This window comes from Polypterus senegalus, chromosome 9, assembly GCF_016835505.1.
Source record: "Polypterus senegalus isolate Bchr_013 chromosome 9, ASM1683550v1, whole genome shotgun sequence".
In the NCBI taxonomy this organism is placed as follows: Eukaryota; Metazoa; Chordata; class Cladistia; order Polypteriformes; family Polypteridae; genus Polypterus; species Polypterus senegalus.
Window position 1 is genome coordinate 72,858,166 of NC_053162.1, and position 20,931 is coordinate 72,879,096.

Consider the following 20,931-nt stretch of genomic DNA (forward strand, 5'->3'; position numbering starts at 1 on the left):
TGGTTCAGTGATGGTCTGGGGAGGCATATCCATGGAGGGACACACACACCTCTAAGGGCTACACAACGGCACCTTGACTACCATTAGGTATCGGGATGAAATCTGGTGCAGTGGGTCCTGGGTTCCTCCTGGTGCATGACAATGCCCGGCCTCATGTGGTGAGAGTATGCCTGCAGTTCCTGGAAAATGAAGGAAATGATACCATTGACAGGGCCCCACACTCGCCTGAGCCAAATCCAATAGAACACCTGTGGGACATTATGTTTTGGTCCATCCGACGCTGCCAGGTTGCACCTCAGACTGTCCAGGAGCTCAGTGATGCCCTGGTCCAGATCTGGGAGGAGATCTCAAAGGATACCATCCATCGTCTCATTAGGAGTATGCCCCGACATTGTCAGACATGCATACAAGCATGTGGGGGCCATGCAAACCACTGAGTACGATTTTGAGTTGCTACAATGAAATTTCGGCAAAATGGACTAGCCTGCCGCATCATTTTTTCACTTTGATTTTTGGGGTGTCTTTGAATTCAGCCCTCTGTAGGTTGATATTTTAATTTCCATCAAACGATGTGGCATCCTTTCATTCCTAACACATTACCCAGTCCATATCAGTAGAGATATTCAGCATGATTTTTTTTTCCATTGAGATCTCATGTGTTTTCAAAGTGTTCCTTTAATTTTTTGAGCAGTTTACTTTCCTTATAATACTTATAGCAACTCAATGAAATATGCATACACTCCCACACTCAGTTTCAGCATTTTCAATATTGCAGTTATAAAACAAACACTTTTACTTGTTTTCCTTAAAATAATTAAGACCATTTTTTTTCTTTTTCTAAATTAGCAAAATGTAAGAAACATTAATATTAGTTAAGCATTATTCTTAGTTTTAACACTTTTTTGAAAATATTCTGATAGCCCAAAATAATCTCATTTTTTGCCTACCTTTTCCTAGGACACAAGGAGCTATGGTCTTTACTAGCAGCCATGCAGGCAAACATGAATTCTGCCATGGCCAGGATGCCAGTTCACCAAAAGGCACAATTATGCATACTGTGCATAAAAACAAACACTCAGCCACAATGGATTGGTTCAGATAGCATGGCTGTTAGGGATACATAAAGAAACTATTTCCAGAAAAAAACAAAAAACTGCAGAAAGACAACCACATTGTTGTGGACTATCAAATTATTATATTAAAATGTGAATTAAACTCCAATGACCAACTCCATACCAATAAAACTGCTCTTTGTACCTGTGATATTTAATGGTCAGTTAAAACAATACATTAGTAGCTTTAATTTGCCTTCTAACCAAATAGCACTTAGCTTATCTGACATAAGTCAATGGAACAGAGCATCAAATATGTGGGACACTAAGAAGGTATTGAGCAGATTTGTGCTGCATAATTAGATATCATACCATCTATGTTTTATCATGACACATGGCCCATGTTCTGTGTTTCCTGCAAACTTCTACTTTGTTTCTTTCTTTTTGATTGTTTGAAGCTTTATAGAACCACACTACTATAAGTGCCTACTCTAGGGACATGTTTATACAATGGGATATTTTAACTTTCAAAGCCAGTATAGCTAGAAGCATATTTTACTTGAAGGATGTCCTCACATCTCTCTCTTTCAGAAATATTGCAAGGAATTCTCATATTCTGTAGTTGTAACTTGCATCTATTATGATTTTAGATGTGGTGTACTAGTGTAATACAGTATTCATCTTGATGCCTCAACTTCTCTCTCCATTATTACAAGGAGAAGCTGCAATTGGTTTATTTATTGTTTGTGTTTTATCAAATGTGCTGAAAAACAGAATTAAATACCACACTTCCTTTGTGTACTGTACATTTGTGCCCAAATCACTAGTGAACAAGTTTACTGCCAGTGCAGATTCTTTGTTTTTTTTGTGCTTAGCATTAACATATGTTCATGGAGAGTATCTTGAGCATGATGCCTACGCATGAATAAAATAGCATTCACAGACCTGCTAAATCCAAATCAGTGTCATGAAGGGTGATGCTTACTGTGGCAGAATCAAGGGCACAATAACACTCAGCTCTGGACCCAGTCTATCCCAGGACTATTTCATTAATACTGCATATACAAGGGGAAAATTGCACAATGTACTATTAACCTAATACACACTTTTCTGGAATGTAGGAGAAAACCACAGTAAGTGGAGATAACCAGTGTGCCAACCTGCTGTCTTATGTGCGTGAATAAATGGCACTATAACATGTATGTGTGTGACAAATAAGTATAAATTCTACACAATGCTCATTGAACAGAAAATGTTTAAGCAAACTATCATCGGACTTCACAAAAATAGGACAATATAAACATTTTATAGTCACTCATCTCATATAATATGTATCAGGCATATTTAAAAAATAGTAATTTTCTTATAATGAAAGCATATTTCACAAGAAACTACACTAATAAAGCAAAAGTTGCTACAAGGGTGCCTATAATAAAAAACTATGATTTTTGGTCACAGGCGGCACGGTGGCGCAGTGGTAGCGCTGCTGCCTCGCAGTTAGGAGACCCGGGTTCACTTTTCCGGGTCCTCCCTGCGTGGAGTTTGCATGTTCTCCCCGTGTCTGCGTGGGTTTCCTCCGGGCGCTCCGGTTTCCTCCCACAATCCAAAGACATGCAGGTTAGGTGGATTGGCGATTCTAAATTGGCCCTAGTGTGTGCTGGGTGTGTTTGTGTGTGTCCTGCGGTGGGTTGGCACCCTGCCCAGGATTGGTTCCTGCCTTGTGCCCTGTGTTGGCTGGGATTGGCTCCAGCAGACCCCCGTGACCCTATTCGGATTCAGCGGGTTAGAAAATGGATGGATGGATGGATTTTTGGTCACATTAAAATCACAGTTATTCAACAAAATAATCAATCAATGCATTTGAAGCATTTCATATTTTTCATTTTATTCACTTGTCTAGTGATTTCATTATCTAACTGTACATTTTTTATGTATTGGAAATTGTTTGTTGTGCTTAGTTGAATTAGGTTAAACTACTGCCCAATTGGAAAACGCTTGCTCCACATCAATATGTCAGTAGTTTAAGACAACTACTACATCATCCAATTCCAGGAGAAAATTATACCATTATTCAGCCAACATGAAAAATCAAAAACAGTATGCCTAGTTTAACCATGCATCAAAATTGTATGAATTGTTCATCAGAGAAATATTGTTGACTAAACCTTCAGTTGACATTCCTTTAAGAATTGCATCATTAAAAAACTCTGCTGCACAATTGCACTTGATACTCGTACAAAACAAGTATGACACACAGAGGCTAATTTCTACTTGACGACACTAACATAACAGGGAAAGGAAAACCTGTACACTTGATACTGTGCAAATCAAGGATTGATATTCATTTAAAAATCATAGATAAAGGTGGTTTGATATGACAAACATGTCACATTTATATTTTGTAGTACATTGAATCTTTTAAATAAACATACTGTAAATGCAAATTTTGAATGTGAAAAAAGTAAGTACACCCTTACGTTTATCACTACCTCATATATCTAAAATTAGAATCAGCTGTATCAGATCAGGTGCAAATGATTAGAAAATCATTAGAGAGAATCTTGGCAGAATTTTTCCTTTATAAACCTCAGACATTTAGTTTGGTTTGAACTTTGTTGTTGAGGTGTGTTATCACTATGCCTTGATCGAAAGAGCTCTCTCAGACCTTCAGAAGCAAGGTTATAGATGCTTATGAGGCTAGAAAGAAATTTAAAAAGATCACTAAACAACTGCAAATGAACCATTCCACTGTCTAGAAGATCATCACCAGTGAAGAAGATTTCAAACAACTGCCAAATTGTCCAGTCTATGCCAGCCAGATGTTTGCTATCTTATTTTATATTGCACTTTCTTATATTGCTATTATTATACTTTAATAGATACCATGTTGTTTTTGCATTTCAATACTTAGTCTTTAAACGTTAAATGATTGAAGTAAATATTATGGTACCTGATGTGAGAAGATGTATGCTTCTTTCTTGCCCACGGGATTTATCAAGGCTGAGAGGCTGCACCTCAGGAGTTGAGCATTTGTGTTTCTCACGGACACCTGTACGTTTGTTAGTGCTAGTGATAGTGAGTCCCTATGTGGAGTACTGAGAAGTAGCAGGCTTGAGGCATCACTCTCATGTACTTAGGTGGAAAGGATCCTAAGTGGAATACTAAAGAGTGAGTAGCGTTAGGGCATCACTCATACGTAGTTGTATAAATAGAATCTCTGAGTGCATGTTTGTGTTACTCATAAATGTGAGAATAGATGAACCTACTAATAGACTTGGTAAGTCTCATAAAGCCCACAATAACATATTTGATACTAACTGTAAAGCAATGTGGCGGAATTGTTATGGTTTGTAGCTGCCTTGCTGCATTAAGACCTGGCCAGCTCAACATCACAGAATCCACTATGAATTTCTTCATTGCAATTGAGGATGCTTGAGATTATTATGAAACTACCTGTCAGAAGATTGACGCTCAATTAAAACTGAACATGGAAACATGACAAAGACCCTAAATATACCAGTAAGTTCACCAAGCAATGGCTAGAAAGAAAGAAATGGATGGTTCTGAAATGGCCAAGTCAAAGCGTGAATCTGAATTCCATTGAGATGTTGTAGGTTTTGAAAGAGGCTGTGCATTCAAGTTACCCCTTGGACATTGCACAACTGAAAGAATTCTGCATGGAGCACTGGGAAAACACTCTCCCAGTCGATTTCAGAAACTAGTAGACAGTTATAGGAAATGCATACTTGAGGTAGCTTGTGCCACAGAGAGCAATGCCAGCTATGAGAACCAAAGGTGTGCTTAGTTTTTCCACAGATGGAAGCAGCATATCTGTTCATTTTTCAAATTTTTATTGTTTTATTTTGACATTTACATAGAGCTACTCTTTAAATGAAGACCCCAGGCCACCAGGAGGAGCTCTCCCGACAGCATGGACGTGCCCCGAGTTCCAGCAGGGCCTCATGGACTTTGTAGTTTTTACACAGAGCCCTGCTGGATACCTTGGGGACCACGAGGAGTCGCTATAGGAGTCTACGAGCCTCGCTATGTGCCCTATAACCTGGAAGTGCGTCCTGGTCACGTGAATGGGAGGAATGACGTACTTCCAGGTTGAAGAAAAGAGAAGTTTTAACTGACCCGGAAGTGATAGAAAGTCACGTGGACTGAGGGACAAACACTTCTGGGTCAAGGAGTATAAAGGACTATGGGAAATCCCAGACGGACGAGCTGAGTTGGGAGGCAGGGAGGCTAAGCGTCTGGGAGAGTGGAGGATTATTATTATTATTATTATTGTTGTTATTGTTATTGGAGTATTTGGGAGTGGAGGGTGCTTTGTGCACATTATTGATATAATAAATATCATTATTGGACTTTTACCTAGTGTCTGACGTGGTGTCTGAGGGTGCAAGGGTGCGAGCAAGCACTTAATCTGTTACAATATATATATATACCCCCAATACCCCCAGGCCGCCACATGGAGCCCTCCCTGTAGTATGGAGGTGCCCCGAAGACCGGCAGGGAATCATGGACAATGTAGTTTTTATACACACCCCTGCTGGATACCACAGGGGCCGTAAGAGGAAGTTGCAGTGAGGACCGAAGAGTCATATGCGCCCTATAACCTGGAAGTGTGTCATAGGAAGAGCGATGACAGAAGTGGCGTACTTCCAGGGTGAAGAAAAGGACTTGTACCTGACCTGGAAGTGATAAAGAATCACATGGACTGGGGATTGGGAACACTTCCGGGTCAGGGAGTATAAAAGGACTGTGAGAGCTCCCAGACGGCAAGCTGAGCTGGGTGGAAGGGTGGCAACGCGTCTGGGAGTGGTGGAGAGTTATTGTATTATTGTGATTATTTGTATGAGTATAGTGGAGGAGAGGGTGCTTTGTGCACTGTTGCATTTAAATAAAGTCACCCTTTGGACTTTTTCCTGGTGTCTGGAGTTGTGGACAAGGGTTCAAGGGAGTGATACAGCCTCTATCTGTCACAATATATATATACAGGGTGGTCCAGATCTAATTATGCAGATACAAATCGTCTGGATGACTTTGATTTATGTGGGGACAATTCCAGTTCGGCGTGAAGACGATTCTTCATGTCATCACTTCGCACACTTTTCGATGGTCCGGGACTTTTCGGGTGATTTTCTATGTAATAAACTTAATAAGTTATAGTGTAATGAAAATTGCATAATTAGATATATATATCCTAACACAGGGACATGGGGGTCTGCTGGAGCCAATCCCAGCCAACACAGGGCACAAGGCAGGAACAAACCCTGGGAAGGGCGCCATCCCACCACAGGACACACACACACACTCACCCACACACCAAGCACACACTAGGGACAATTTAGGATCACCAATGCACCTAACCTGCATGTCTTTGAACTGTGGGAGGAAACCAGAGCACCCGGAGGAAACCCACACAGACATGGGGAGAACATGCAAACTCAATGCAAGGAGGACCTGGGAAGCAAACCCAGGTCTCCTTACTGCGAGTCAGCAGCGCTAGCACCACGCCGCCCACCACATGCACTGCAGACATAATTTAAACTTACTTGGAGTGGGTCTAGTAAAACTATTAGATTGGTCAGCTCAGAGCCCCAATCTCAGTGTAACTGAAGCTTTGCAGGATCACTTTGACAGAGCAAATTGTAAAAGTAGCCAAACGCAAATGAAGATTCTGCAAGAATTTACCACAGGATTACTTGGACAATTTGTCCTGTAGGGTACATAACTGAATTGCTTCAGTTATGCATTATAACACAAAATGCTAACTCATTTGAGAAAAAACAAGGCATGTTTTACTGTATCAATATTTATTTGCCTTTATTCTAATATCATAGCGTTTTCACAATCAAATCAACATCCACTGCCCAGATAACTAACTTTAAAAGTAAGATTTTGGTTGGCTCAAGACTTTTGCAATGGATTTTATACATACATAAGCTTATATAGTAATTGTGTTTCCTGTCCACAAGAGATGTTGGCAAGAGGTGCCATCAAATCTGACACACATTGGTTGTGCTTTCCAAATGAAAGTAGTTTGACTCTATTTTCTATACAGTGCCAAATTTAAAGATGTACCAGAAGTAACCTTGGGCACTCAAGGACTGCCATGAACTAGGGGCCACCAGGAGACAACGTGGAACCTGGCACTAGAGCAACTGAAGGGTTCTAAAAATAATCTAAGGAGGGGGATTAAAATATCAACTATTATAATGTCTGGTGAAGTTTGGAAGGGAAAAGAGATGTGGGGATGTACTTGCAGGAGGAAAGTGCCCTTATGGGCGAAGAGCAAGAGATAGTTCAGAAGAACTGAGAAATAACATTTTAGAAAACAACTAAGCTGTTCACATCACTAGACAAAGACCTGGGAGTAAAAGTGGAAGAGATATCTCTATTATTTGAGAGTGTTTCTCTCTGCCCTTCTTTTTGTAAAATCATTTTTAATCAACCCCAAGATTTAATATGTATTTAATCAATTACTTTACATTTATTTCCAAACATCTCACTGGACAGCTTTACAACTGACATATTTTTATAGAAAACTTACACAACAAAAACTGGAATGCTACAATGACCAGATTAGCCTGTTTCAAAAAATTTAATGTTATGGTTTTTAAGTAGATTCAAAGAAGATGATCCACTGTGGCAACCTCCACAAAGAGCAGCCAAAAGAAGAAGAATAAAGCATTTACCTGTCCAGGTTTGATGTGTTCAGGCCACCATGCTATTGCTGGAACTCTCATTCCTCCTTCAAATGTTGTCTGTTTCCCGCACAAAAAAGGGCCATTACTGCCACCTTGGAGAACAAATGTACTTAGTTAAAGTGATGAATTACAAAATAACTTTAACAATATTTCATAGGCCTCAGTGGCTTAAGATGGTTATTTACTTGCTAAAACAAAGGGATGCGACTTGTGAAAAGAAAAAAGTATGAAGTGCTTTAACAACAACTAAAAAGCAAAGCTTGCCTTGTTTAGGGGCTGAAATCAGAGCAGCTCCATTATCAGAAGTGAAAAATACAAAAGTGTTTTCAGCAATTCCCAGAGATTTGAGCTCCTGTAAAATCTTCCCCACACTGTAGTCAATTTCCATAACTGCATCCCCATATCTGTAAGGATACAAAATTAGTCTCTTGAAAGTTAACAGACAACATTTATTCTTTGTTTGATTTGTTGTATGGTTCATGATGGTATTTCCTAAGCAAAGTTTTTTTTTCCTTCTACCAAGAGTGTGAGGACTCAGAAACACATTTTAATGACGATTCTAAACCAAATTATGGCAAAAAATACAGAATTTATAGTGTTTGGAAGCCTGTCCTGGCAGCACTGAATGAAAGGCAGGGACTAGCTCTGGATGGGAACCAATCCATCACAGAAAAATACCTAAAGTGGAAATCAGACTGCTCTTTCTCTACACCATATTACTTCAACTGCTTCATAAAAAAGAACACATACTGTACATTATTACCAAGGCAAACAACAGCATTTACATTATGTTTTTCTTGCAATTAAAACTTGCATTTACTGTAAATAAGGTTTACATAAGGGTGCCAAAGTGGAAATTAAAACAAAAATAAAAAAGTTACCAAATGTTTCCATTATGTAATTATCTTCTTGATATTGTGAATGTAAGGTTTGACCAATAATGCATTTAAAAATAATTGTTTTGTTAACCTTATTACCATTTTATACTTGCCTCCCCCTCTTGCTTTTACCATGGAACAACTCTGAAGAATACACTGGAGCATGAGTGGAATCAATAGCCCAATACAGAAAAAAGGGCTTTGGGTCACTCTGTCTGCGAATGAAGCTTAAAGCCTCCTGCAAGTGAAGAAAGTGAAAATAAATTTATTTATAAGGGTAGGAATTAAATCACTTGAAAGCTAGAATCCATATATTAATATAATATATATAAGCAACAGGGTTATTATTTGAGAAAATTGTGTTTATCAGAAGACTCATTGCTACTGGTGTATGCACAGTATGATACAATATTCAAGATGTGAATGGTATGCTTGTGAAATGTTGTTAAACATTTCATCTAGAAATGCCTTGAACTTGTGATCTATTTACTATAGGTACTACAAATCTAAATACTACAAATGCTGCAAAGCAATAATAATACATTTACTGCAGATTGAAGCATCCAGGTTTCTACTTGTCGCAGTGTTAACCTCTAGGGTTTACTTTGTATTTTCTGGAAAAATAAATGCTGGGCACTTTTAAACTCAATAAGAAATGTGTGTTTCATATATAAAACAGAGAAATAGCTACTGTATATATTAACCAAACACTATTATAACATTTACCTAATTTCTAATATATTCCTTTTTGATTGAAAACTCTTAAGTGCATTGTTTCCATTCATCTTTAGTGGAAGCTTAACTAACAGCCATTTGTTTGAATATCATCCTCATCGCAAACTTAATACAACACTGATGTAGCTCATATTTTTTATTTTGTGAATCAACTCATCCTTATTGCTGATAACCAATTTCCTTAACATTAATACTAACTTTGACTCTTCTGACCATTGAACCCACCTAAAATACCTGAAGAACAATATTTCATTTAATGGATAGTGCAGCCTCTACAGATGATCCCACCTCTCTATATTGCATTCAGTTATTTTTTTACCTTTGGTGTTGTATTCAGCTTTGTGTATTACCGTTGTAGTGTCGCCTTTTGGATGCCTAAGACATCATCGTGATATCATGTTATTCTTGTCTTGTAATGATACCAATTTGTATTTGAAAATCACCCCTGGTTGCAAGTTATTCATCTATAAGATCACTGAATGCATTCATATTATTGGAATATGTTTGTTTCACAATCAACATTTTGATTGTAAAATTAGCTCAGTTCCCTTTCTTATCAGTAACAGAATGATCCTTAACAATAGTCAGAACTGTAAATGTCATACTTCAAACTGACCGATTAAGGAAGACCCATCCTCTCCTACTTAGATGCAAACAAACAACAAAATACATCTCCTTTATTACTTTGTTGTAATCCTTTCAGATGTATTTATGTGTTAAGCATTATCAGATTGTCACAGGTTTAAATATATATATATATATATATATATATGAAATATCAGCATTTGCAGTTTGCATCTTGCTGCTTCAATTGTATTACTGTGTGTTTTATAAAGTGTGTTTGGTGAAGTTGTGTTCTATAAAAGTTCTGACTTATTTGCGGTCTCACTCATTGAAAGATTCCCAATATAGTTTTAATAGACATGGCAGACACCCAAAACAAATTTGGGTGATTATGATTTAGTCTTATTTTGTCTTTTGGATATAAGAATGTTGTTTTCTTATTAAACTGCCCAATATAAACTTATACTGTAAATTGTCCATTAGATGATGAGCTCCAGTTGGCCTAGGTCTTCAAAACCGTGACTGTGCCTGACTTTGTCTATGACTTTGCACTATAAGCGACTTTGGCTCACCAGAGGTTTATTTTCTTCAGGGCGGCTGCTGACTGGAGTTTTTCTTTTCCTCTCCACTACTGTCAACTGAGCATATCTCAATTATATTATTAATGGACATGCTGTATATTATTAGGAATTGTTCATGCCAGACATCCTGAAAGTGCTTTATTTTATTGTGTGATTAAACTATTTTTTATTTTTATTTAAATGCCAATTTTGCTAAACAGTTACTCTGAAATATAAATTGATTACTAAAGGAGTTGGGTGTCCATTTCTAACCTTTAATAAACTAGGATTTTTTCAAATAATAAGCTGAACTCAACTTCAAGTTTACTGTCACATAAACCAAGTATAGTATTTTTTTTTCTTCCATGCATGACTAACATGCAACAGACTTTCAATTCCTAGCCTCATGATCACAAAACCCACAGATTACACAGTGATTACACATACTATTAACAACTGTATTTTCAAGAAACTCATTTTTGGCCAAACGATTATTTTGAAATTTTAAAACTGGTTTTGAGCTGCTTTTGTCAGTGTCCCAGTAAGAACCATTTCCTCAGCAATCATTTAATAATAGGTCAATGTGTGAGTATACTCTTTGATGGTATGCTATACATAAAAAAAATATATATATATATATATATATATATATATATATATATATATATATATATATATATATATATATATATATATATTTTATGTATAGCATACCATCAAAGAGTATACTCACACATTGACCTATTATTAAATGATTGATATATATATATATATATATATATATAAAGCACTTGCGCTTATAGTCTGAAGGTGCAGCACACATCCTGGCCAAGTCAGGCATCAGAATAGCACACAAACCCACGAACAATCTGCGCACGGTCCTCTTTAATGCTAAAAACAAGAAATTGACAGCAGAAACACTAAACGCAATTTATAGCATTCCATGTAGTTCAAGCCCAGCGGTATGCATAGAATAAACATCAAAAAGAATCGCAACATGTATACATGAACATCGCAACGCCGTCAGAAGAAAGGACTCACTATCGTTGATCTATACGCATACTAAATCAACAGGACATACATTTAACTGGGACAATGTACAAGTAAGATTTAAGGCCAGTACTAAAAGTGCAAGAGAGCCGGCTGAATCTTGGCTATCAAATGAGAACGCCATCAACAGACATTTGGACATAAATCCAGCATATGCAAACTTAAGAAGAATATGATATAATAAATAAAACTTTACAACCAATACCCCCTCCAATCACACTTACTTAGCCACCCCCCACTCCCCTCCATGTAATTTTTTCTATATATTGCCTTTGCTTCTTGTATGTCTAAGCATTATCTTCTGATGAAGGCCCCTGGCAGGGGCTGAAAGCTCAGGAATAAAAACTACTTTATGATATGTGATTCATGTTTTCTCCCTTTGTGGATCTCCAGCTGCAAATATATATATATTCCTGTCTTGTGGTCATTAGTTACTATTTGTACGATATGCAGTGTACTCAGCCTTTTGCTGATATATCTTCTTACACATCTAATCTGATACGTAGTAAGCATCAATTGGCATAACATAAGTAGTCATTGTTCTCATGCACTTAATTAGTATTTTTTTTATTTTATTAAGTGATTGATGGATTTAGTGTGTATTAACTGATTAAGTGAAGCACATCAGAACAATTTTAAAAACAAAATTTGAAACAGAGTAGCAATAAAACCTTTGGAAATACAAAACATGGATGTAAGCAATGTCACTAGCAAGGAAACAGCACCACATGCTACAAGAATAGGGTAAATACCACATATTAATTTCTCTGAAAAATATTTATAATTAAACATTGTTTAATTTTTTTGTATTTAAGATTGTCTAACCTAACTTTAAATTGACAAAAACATTTTATTTAAATGTAAGCTTACCTCAAGATATATCTGTGTAAGATTTGATTTTCCATCTTTTAAGTCTATCTTGAAATCTTCATAATACCTAAAAAGCATGACATTTTTACTGGAGGGCATGGCAAGCTCATGCTCTTTTTGTCCTGCTTATTTAGAGAATATGAATATGAAAAATCTAATGAAATACTGTATTCCAAAGTACTCCATTAACACTTCTGCTTGAAGCCTGGAACATAAAGTAAATACTATCTTTTCAACATTAAACATAAGGGTTGGCTGCAGCAAATAAATAATGAGGGACTTGTTCTTGACTTCTGTTCAAGTCTGTCAACCTGAAAAACATATTCAGTGAGAATGTCTGTAAATATCCAACAGTTGAACACTAACTAAATTTAATATCTTTTAGTGAGGGATCCTGCTCAACTTAAAAAGCTTGGTTCCTTCTCACAAGGTAATGATTCCTGTAACTGTTTCAGACCTCCATGGACATCAGCCTTTGAGTCAGGCTAGAAGGCACTCTGATATAAACCTATTTTTGAAAATCCATATATCACAGCAACATAATACTTTCCAAGCACTTCTTGTATAATATACTGCTTCAAAATTATAACAATACTATCATTTTATTCATTTTCTGAACCAGCTGTGTTTAATAATGGTTGAAGAGGATCTGGGTCTGGAGCATATCCCAGGAAGAAGTTTGTTGGTTAATATGCTTTCAGGATAGTATCCGAAAGCATACTAACAAACAACCCCAAATATAATCACCCCAATTAATCTCACAGTCAACAAGATAACTTTGGATAAAATGTACATGTAACTTTATTATTTATAAATTTTGAAGCAGTGCTTTCTACAATACATTAACACTAATTTCTTTAAGATGAAAACATTCAGCATAAATACATTTGTACAAGGAGCTTTAGAAAAGATGGCATTTCCTAAACTACCTTTGTGCTTTTATCTCTATAATATGCTATTGACCAGAATGTTCACTAGACCAGCCTGTACTAAACATTCTACTAATAAAAAAGAAGAAATTTAGGAAGAACTGGAGCTTTCATTATTATACCCAAAGAAACCTCTTACAATCACCACCTTTCATTTTAAATGTCATCGTAATATTATATAACCATCAAATGCTGAACCTTCCTCTTTTTACTGATCACTTATACAGATTCAGTAATCTTCATAGTATCTATCCACTGTGCTGGGTATGCTAATGAATTAGGAATATTTGAATTCTAGCTATCACAGCAAGTTTTCCATAATGTGGATTGTGAAACAAAAATTAAATTTTTTCTTCCATTTAAAAATAGCATTATATCATCACACCTTGAACAATACAAACTATTACTTCTTAATGCATTTCTGTTTAAATATTCTTATACTGCATGTGCATATAATTTGTGTACCTTCCCACCATTTGAGAGTTGTTGTATACAGGGATGTTAGGTTTGAATGTATTATTATAGGGTCCAAAATGGCAGTTTGGAGAACCAAACCACTCGTCGAATCCATGACGTAGGGGAAGAAACTGAGGTTGATGACCTAAATGCCTAAAACAAACAAACAAACAAAAACATGAAAATCTTACCATAAAGTTCACAAAAATTCACAATCACAATAACTGTAATCATTTTTTGCAATCGAAAATACATTGTACAGCAGGAAAGTTAACTGCGTGTTTTCAATCAACTCCCTACATTTTGTTGAGAGCAAGTACTGACAATACATGTTAAATCTGACATTACAAAATGTTTTCATATTTAAAATGTGTTATTCACTGAATGATGGTTCCATACATCCACTATTGAACCCACTTAATAAGTTCTATGCTGCAGAGGGTGGAGCCTGTCCTAGTGACAATAGGTATAAAGCCAGTTCTATATAAGGCCACAGTTTACTTTAGAACTTACTCATGCACACTTTGACGCACATTAATGCCAGTCCAGTTTAGAATTGTCAATATAAACAAAATAATACAACAAAAAAGAGTTTGAGATGTGAAAGAAAAACACACAGATACATATGGACTTCACAGACGCATGAAAAGACTTCACAAAGAAAGTGCCTTGGCTGAGTTTTGAAAGCCAGGATTTGAAGTGGGAGGCAGCAGTGCTAACTAATGCACCAGAGTGTCACCAATGATATACAGTATCTAATTTAAAAAAAATCCAATTTAATCACTTACTTAAAATGTATGTATTACTTTGTATAGAAAACCTTTAATCCTCACTCTATCAGCTATAGAGTGCGTTCTTATTAGCCAATTAAAGACTAACTAAAAAATGAAGCCTTGTTGATCTTAAGGGACTGTGTATGGAAGTCTATTAAAATCAATAGTACTGTGACAAATTATTATGGCTGTGGATAATAAACTCCTTAATCATAATACTATGAGCTCCAAATATTTTACCAGAAAAACAATGTGCTGATTTTTATTTATTTTTTTATTTATTTTTTGCTAGAACTTATGGTCTTTGTACAAAACACAGACTGAACTAAGGATAACTACAGTATAACTTCATTTGCAGCACCATTCAGTACTAATGGTATGATGATGATAGACAATTGAAAAAGAAAGGAAATAAAGGTTATGACCAATATAGAAAGCAGTAAATATTGCATGTGAAATCTGCATGAATTCATATTTACCATTTTCCAATGATTTTGTTGACATAGCCAGCTTTCTTAAGCATTTCTGGAATGAGAATCTCATTTTCTGGGATCCCTCCCATAATTTCCTGAGGAGTATATCCTGCCAAGAATAAAAATTGTAAAATTACAATAATAAAAATGTTAATCAGTGGACAGTGTGGTGCAGTGAACAGTAAAAAAACAGTCTGCCAGTTCACCCCTAAGCACAACGATATTACAGTATATGACCTTGAACCAGTCACCTAATCTGCATCTACATCAGTCTTAATAATTAAAAATACCAATAAAATACAGCTACACATATTGCAATACAAACTTAACCTAAATAATTTTCAAAAGTGAAATTCAAAATGTATACTGAGCTACAAACAACTATCATATGTAATGTTTTGACATTACATATGATACTGTCATAAAAGAAAAAAACAATTTCACAAATTCAAAACAATTTGTTTTTATATAAGTGCTCTTAGCAACAGTTATGCTCAAAATACTGGACAGATGGCCAAGATGTGAAATGACACAAAAAATATAGTGTAGGAATTAACACAGAATTGTAAACTTAAAAATATATTTAATGACCTACAAGAAGGCATGGTGTTTGAAATCAGGTTTCTTAAAGAAGAACAACCACAACTCTTAAATATATTTCTTTTAAGTTTCAAGAGAAAGAGAAAGAACATATCAGAACACACAGAGAATTGTTTTGTGTCATTTTTTTAACTGAATACATGAAAAATGACAACTAAGTCTAAATAAGTGCTACAGTATGTGGCACTAAATTACTTACCATTCCTTGCATGAGCATTTGTAGTATAGAATCCATTTCGTATTGGCAAACGACCAGTTAGCAGAGCAGCTCTGGCTGTAAAACATACGCTTTGTTTTTTTACAATAGTGAAACATGACAACCAAACAGAATTATATATAAGTAAGAAGAGCACCTTCATTAGAGTTACTCAAATCAACTTGAAAGCTGACCTGTAGATAGACATTCTGATAAAATAAAATACCACATTTCTGGATTTATTACAGATTTTTGACACGTTCTGGAGAAGAGCAAACCCCTGCTTGTGTTGTGGGACTTATCTTAACTGCAAGAGGTACAAAATAGGAGTCAACCAGTTCTTCACTTCACACACTCATGTACAGTACACAAACCCAATCACCGACTCCAAGCCTATGAACACAGTTTAATAGTATGTCTTTATATAGTATGAGCAAATCAACACAAACAGTGGAGAACAACTGCTGCAGCAATGCTGCCCATTATGTGCCCCAATAAGTGCTGAACTATACTTTCAAATTATGTTATAACAATATTACTGTAATTATTTCAAAAATGACAATATTTAAAATAAGAATTTATACATTTTTCACTAATTATGTTTTCCACTACATGCAACTATGGTAGGAGCAAATGGAGAAAGCAAATGCATTTACACAGAAACTGTCAAAGATCAAACTTTTAAATGGATTACTGAATGTGGAGCAGTTGCAATCCTTGCAATATACATACTTCATGGGAAATAAGCAAAATTATGCAAAATCATTACTAAAAAACACTACTTCTTAATCTCAAACATCAATGCTACTAAACGTCTGAAATGTTTAAAGCTGACAGGTTCACTCCTATATACTGCACATACAACGTGAAATTTACTGTTGTTTTAAACTGTGAATGTTCAGGTTTCATGCTGAAATAAGAATTAAAGACAAATCAATAACCAAAAAAGGAAACAAGCCAAGCTTGACCAAGATCTAATTAAAATGAATATTCAAATCCCCAAATTTAGTTTGATTAGCATATCTGAATAATATTATGCTAATAAGGGTAGAACATGTACTGCCACTATCCTCTTTTCAGTGAGGGCTTACTTATTGAATTATTCATTAAAATAACAAGAGAGGCTTTCTGAGAATTCTAACCTGCACATCAGGTGACCCCTTTTTAACCACAGCAGCCTTTTAATTACTGGTACTAGCGCCTGCTGCCCTGGAAGATCTCAGGGGGCCAGGATACCATGTTGCTAAGAAGACTTTTTAACACAAACAGCACTTGGCTGAAAGAGCATGATCTCTGATCTGCACTGCTTGTTTCAGATTATCTGTGCAGAGGTGTGGATTAGAAAGAACATATCATTGCTTCATTATACTTTTACTTTTTTGAATTCATTTTTTTTTCTTAAATGACGTTTCTGCTATATCAATTTAAAATAATGCAATAATCAAAAAAAAACCAGAACTGTAGATCGAGGCATGTATTAACGTGATGTGTATTAATTGAAGTATGAAAAGAATGTGGTCCTTGAAAAGATGTGGTTTTGATGTAACATTCTCAAATCCATCTAATCCAATTTAGAGTTGTGGGGCGTGCCTACTTTGGCAGAATATAACATAAGGTTAGAACCAGTTCTGGACGGTTGCAGAGTCCACTTTCACACACCCACACAATAGACCAATTAAGAATCGACAATTAAACGAACAGGCACAGTGTTATGATGTGGAAAGAAACCTGGAGTAAGGCCCAGAAATACATAAGGAAAATGTGCAAGCTCCAAACAGACAGCAAAGGGGTGAAATTCCAGTTGAGGATACTGGATCCATAAGGTGCTAATTAGCCTGTCAATATGTTAAGTCCCAGTGACTCCCTCCAACATTTTTTGCACATGATTGCCAACAGCCAATGAATGCTCATCCAGAAGTACAATTCATGTAATGCAGCAACAATAAATATGGAATAGAAGTGTTTTGAACCTTGCAAACAGGAGACAGGCTCATTTATCTGATGTCTTGTGTATTACATATCTTGAAAGATATAGCCCTCCATACAACATAAGCTCCATCATGTTATTAGCTGTTACAAAAGGACATGAGCACAACTGTTGGAAGGTCGTCACGCAGTTGTTGACATGTTAACATGCCTAGTGCTTTTCAATTGTGTAAACTGACATGGTCCAACAACGAGATTAGCAACTGCAGTCAGCAATTCTGACATACTCAATGACTAGAAGTTGCATAATGTGATAACGGCTAAAAAAACAGGTTCCGTTGATTTTGACTTTAATATCAACAGTATGTTGGTTTAACACACTGTACATCATTTAACAACAGCTGTGTTGTGAAGGAGTCATACTAATTCTGGCAGTAACATACAAAGGAAAGGACAAATCCATAACTGGGTTTATAGGTCATCAATAAAAAAACAATTAATCCCAACCATACATTATCAAACAAAGAAAAAATAGGGAGTACAAGTAATGTAACAGCGCCCTGCGGTGGGTTGGTGCCCTGCTCGGGGTTTATTTCCTGCCTTGCACCCTGTTTTGGCTGGGATTGGCTCCAGTAGACCCCCGTGACCCTGTGGTTAGGATGTGGCGGGTTAGATAATGGATGGATGGAAGTAATGTAACAGCTACTTTTCAGAATAAGGGTGTAAAACATGCTGAAAAATAAGATGTTCCATCCCAAATCTAAACATTTGTCTCAAATATATTTAGACAGTGATAAGATGTTACCAACATCTTATCTACAATATCAAGCCTCTTAAACAATCGTTATTTGTAAGTCATCAAGTATCAAGTAAGTACTAATTATGGAAAATATGTGGTGTTTTCTGTTCTGCCTTTCAGCAATAATCAGGTTAACACAACCATTCTTTTTTTAACCATAAACACCAAGTTTGCAGTAGTTAGATATTGGAATAATGGTTCTGTATAAGTGGTTTAGATATACAGTGGAACCTCGGTTCACGAATGTCTTGGAACACGTACAAATCGGTTTGTGACCAAAAATTTCGCCAAACTTTTGCATCTGTTCACGACCACAGACTCGGTATACGAACAGGCCAGTTTCCCTTTCGGTTTGTGCGCGCCGATGATTTCCGCAAGTGTTCAGTCTCTCGCTATGCATTCCCTGTGCAGAGAGAGAGAAAGAGAGAGAGAGAGAGACACACACACACAGACACACGGGCGTGAGAGACACACACAGACAGACACACTTTACATACAATCCTGTGGGGAAAATGACTTCGGTTCACGACCAACTCGGGTTTCAACCAGAGTTTTGGAATGAATTATGGTCGTGAAGGCATTTTAGGTACACAATACAGTGACGCATATTACAGCCACATACAAGGTCCCTTGCCATTTAATATAGACTGTTCCTACTAATGTTTATGCACTACTGTTCTAGCGCCCGTTATTGTAATGGGCTTAATGTCTAGTATAATAATAAATGTTTAAGTTAAGTCTTCCCACTAGAATGTGGGGTAAGTCAGAGGTTCTCCTTTACATTTTTTTATTCATGTGCAATAAGCCTTTAACTATTACAGGGAATAAATATTGCAGGCAGTAGACACAAACAATGTCATCTTAGGTTATGTTTTTGTAATATGTAGAGACAAAATAGGAGAAAAAAGGCAAAAATTAATACCGTTATACTCTGTGAAGCTTCAGGTTTAAAACTAAACAGGAAAATGTGAATTTGGGCAAATATAAAGTGAAAAACACAACATAAAAAGTGGAAGCAAAGTCAAAATATTGGGGATTACATTTGGTTGTCTGCAAACAGGACAGTGAAACTTGTGAGAAGTTGAAGGAAAAGTTGTCAAATGACCATGGAAAGAAGAGTGATGTTAATCAAAATAGTAATCCTTCCCCAAATATCGTATAAAGTTACAGCATTCCACCCATCCAGTAATGTGATAATGTAAAATGAGGGAGTGCTTTATGTTCTTTTGGGACTTGAAATGTGAAAATGTTGGGAGAATTAAAATAAATGAGAAAACAAAGTAAAGGGAATTATATTAAATTTAAAGTAAGGTTTTCTAAATTTGAAAAAACTCATAAAATGTAAATATTTAACAATTGCAGTTTAGTTACACTAAATCCTGAATGCAAAGTAGCTGAAATGATAAAATATCAAATAGGTAATGAACAAAAAGAGAGTACAACTATAGAACATACCTAAAAAATTAACCAGTAATATATAATGGCTCAGACCACTACAAAAAACAGTATAATTGTAGAATAAATAACATAAAAAGACGTGAAAATTAAAAAAATCTGCACTCACAAGCCAAGACAATGAAGTAATGAGAAAGGATTACTTACTGTATCAAGAAAACATTCTGAGATAATCTCAAGTCAAATATCTAAAGACGAATTACAAAATAATCACTTTGGCTTGAGGTGGTTAAGTTTACATAATGCTTTTCCAACTTGTTAAATGCTCTACAGTAAACTGTCGCAAAACAAAATTAGTAAGTTATGATTTATGGATTCGGATTCAACGGGTTGAAAATGGATGGATGGATGGATGATTTATGGACATATATGGATGTCCATGAAGTATAAAACAAAAGAAAGGTGTAAAAAAAATCTGAACACCACATTATAACAAACAAAACATCCTATGTGGAATAGAAAGTGAACAGAAAATATAAAATAGCAAATACTGTAAAGGACTGGTTTAGACAAGAAATCAGAAAGCCTACCGTGCCACCACTACTATGCAAACCAAGTACTTCTAAGTGGAATTTTACAAAGAGTGCAGGCAGAGAAAAGATTCTGTGCAATTAAGGACCAGGACCAGACAAAAATCATAGCCGAATGGATATTACAAGAGCAAACAAATGGTTAAGGTAAAATAATACAGAAAAATATAGATGAATATGTAAAGAGTGTGGTATAAAAAAGTTAAGAAAAGACCAATTTTTATCCTAATAAAACACACTAAGTAGTCTAGCGCTAGAAAAAACAGAAAACAGCAAAGTAAGGTTAAGAGTAAACAAAAAAGAGATCAGATGAAGAGTAACTGACCCTAAGTGTTGGATTTTATATAAGAAAAAACGTGTGTAGATCTT

The 20,931-nt window shown here is 36.0% G+C and overlaps 1 protein-coding gene and 1 long non-coding RNA gene across 2 annotated transcripts in view; one reads left to right on the forward strand and one right to left on the reverse strand.

Annotated features, from left to right (window-relative positions):
- Positions 1-20,931, forward strand: part of LOC120535429 — a 120,211-nt gene that overhangs the window by 89,232 nt on the left and 10,048 nt on the right. The window lies entirely within an intron of this gene.
- Positions 1-20,931, reverse strand: part of galns (galactosamine (N-acetyl)-6-sulfatase) — a 69,851-nt gene that overhangs the window by 40,704 nt on the left and 8,216 nt on the right. The window contains exons 3-9 of the mRNA XM_039763268.1: positions 15,856-15,930; positions 15,063-15,165; positions 13,820-13,963; positions 12,426-12,492; positions 8,760-8,884; positions 8,033-8,172; positions 7,757-7,860 (exon numbers count right to left, since the gene is read on the reverse strand). Of these exons, the coding sequence (XP_039619202.1) occupies positions 7,757-7,860; positions 8,033-8,172; positions 8,760-8,884; positions 12,426-12,492; positions 13,820-13,963; positions 15,063-15,165; positions 15,856-15,930 (758 nt within the window). The remainder of the gene's footprint in view (positions 1-7,756; positions 7,861-8,032; positions 8,173-8,759; positions 8,885-12,425; positions 12,493-13,819; positions 13,964-15,062; positions 15,166-15,855; positions 15,931-20,931) is intronic.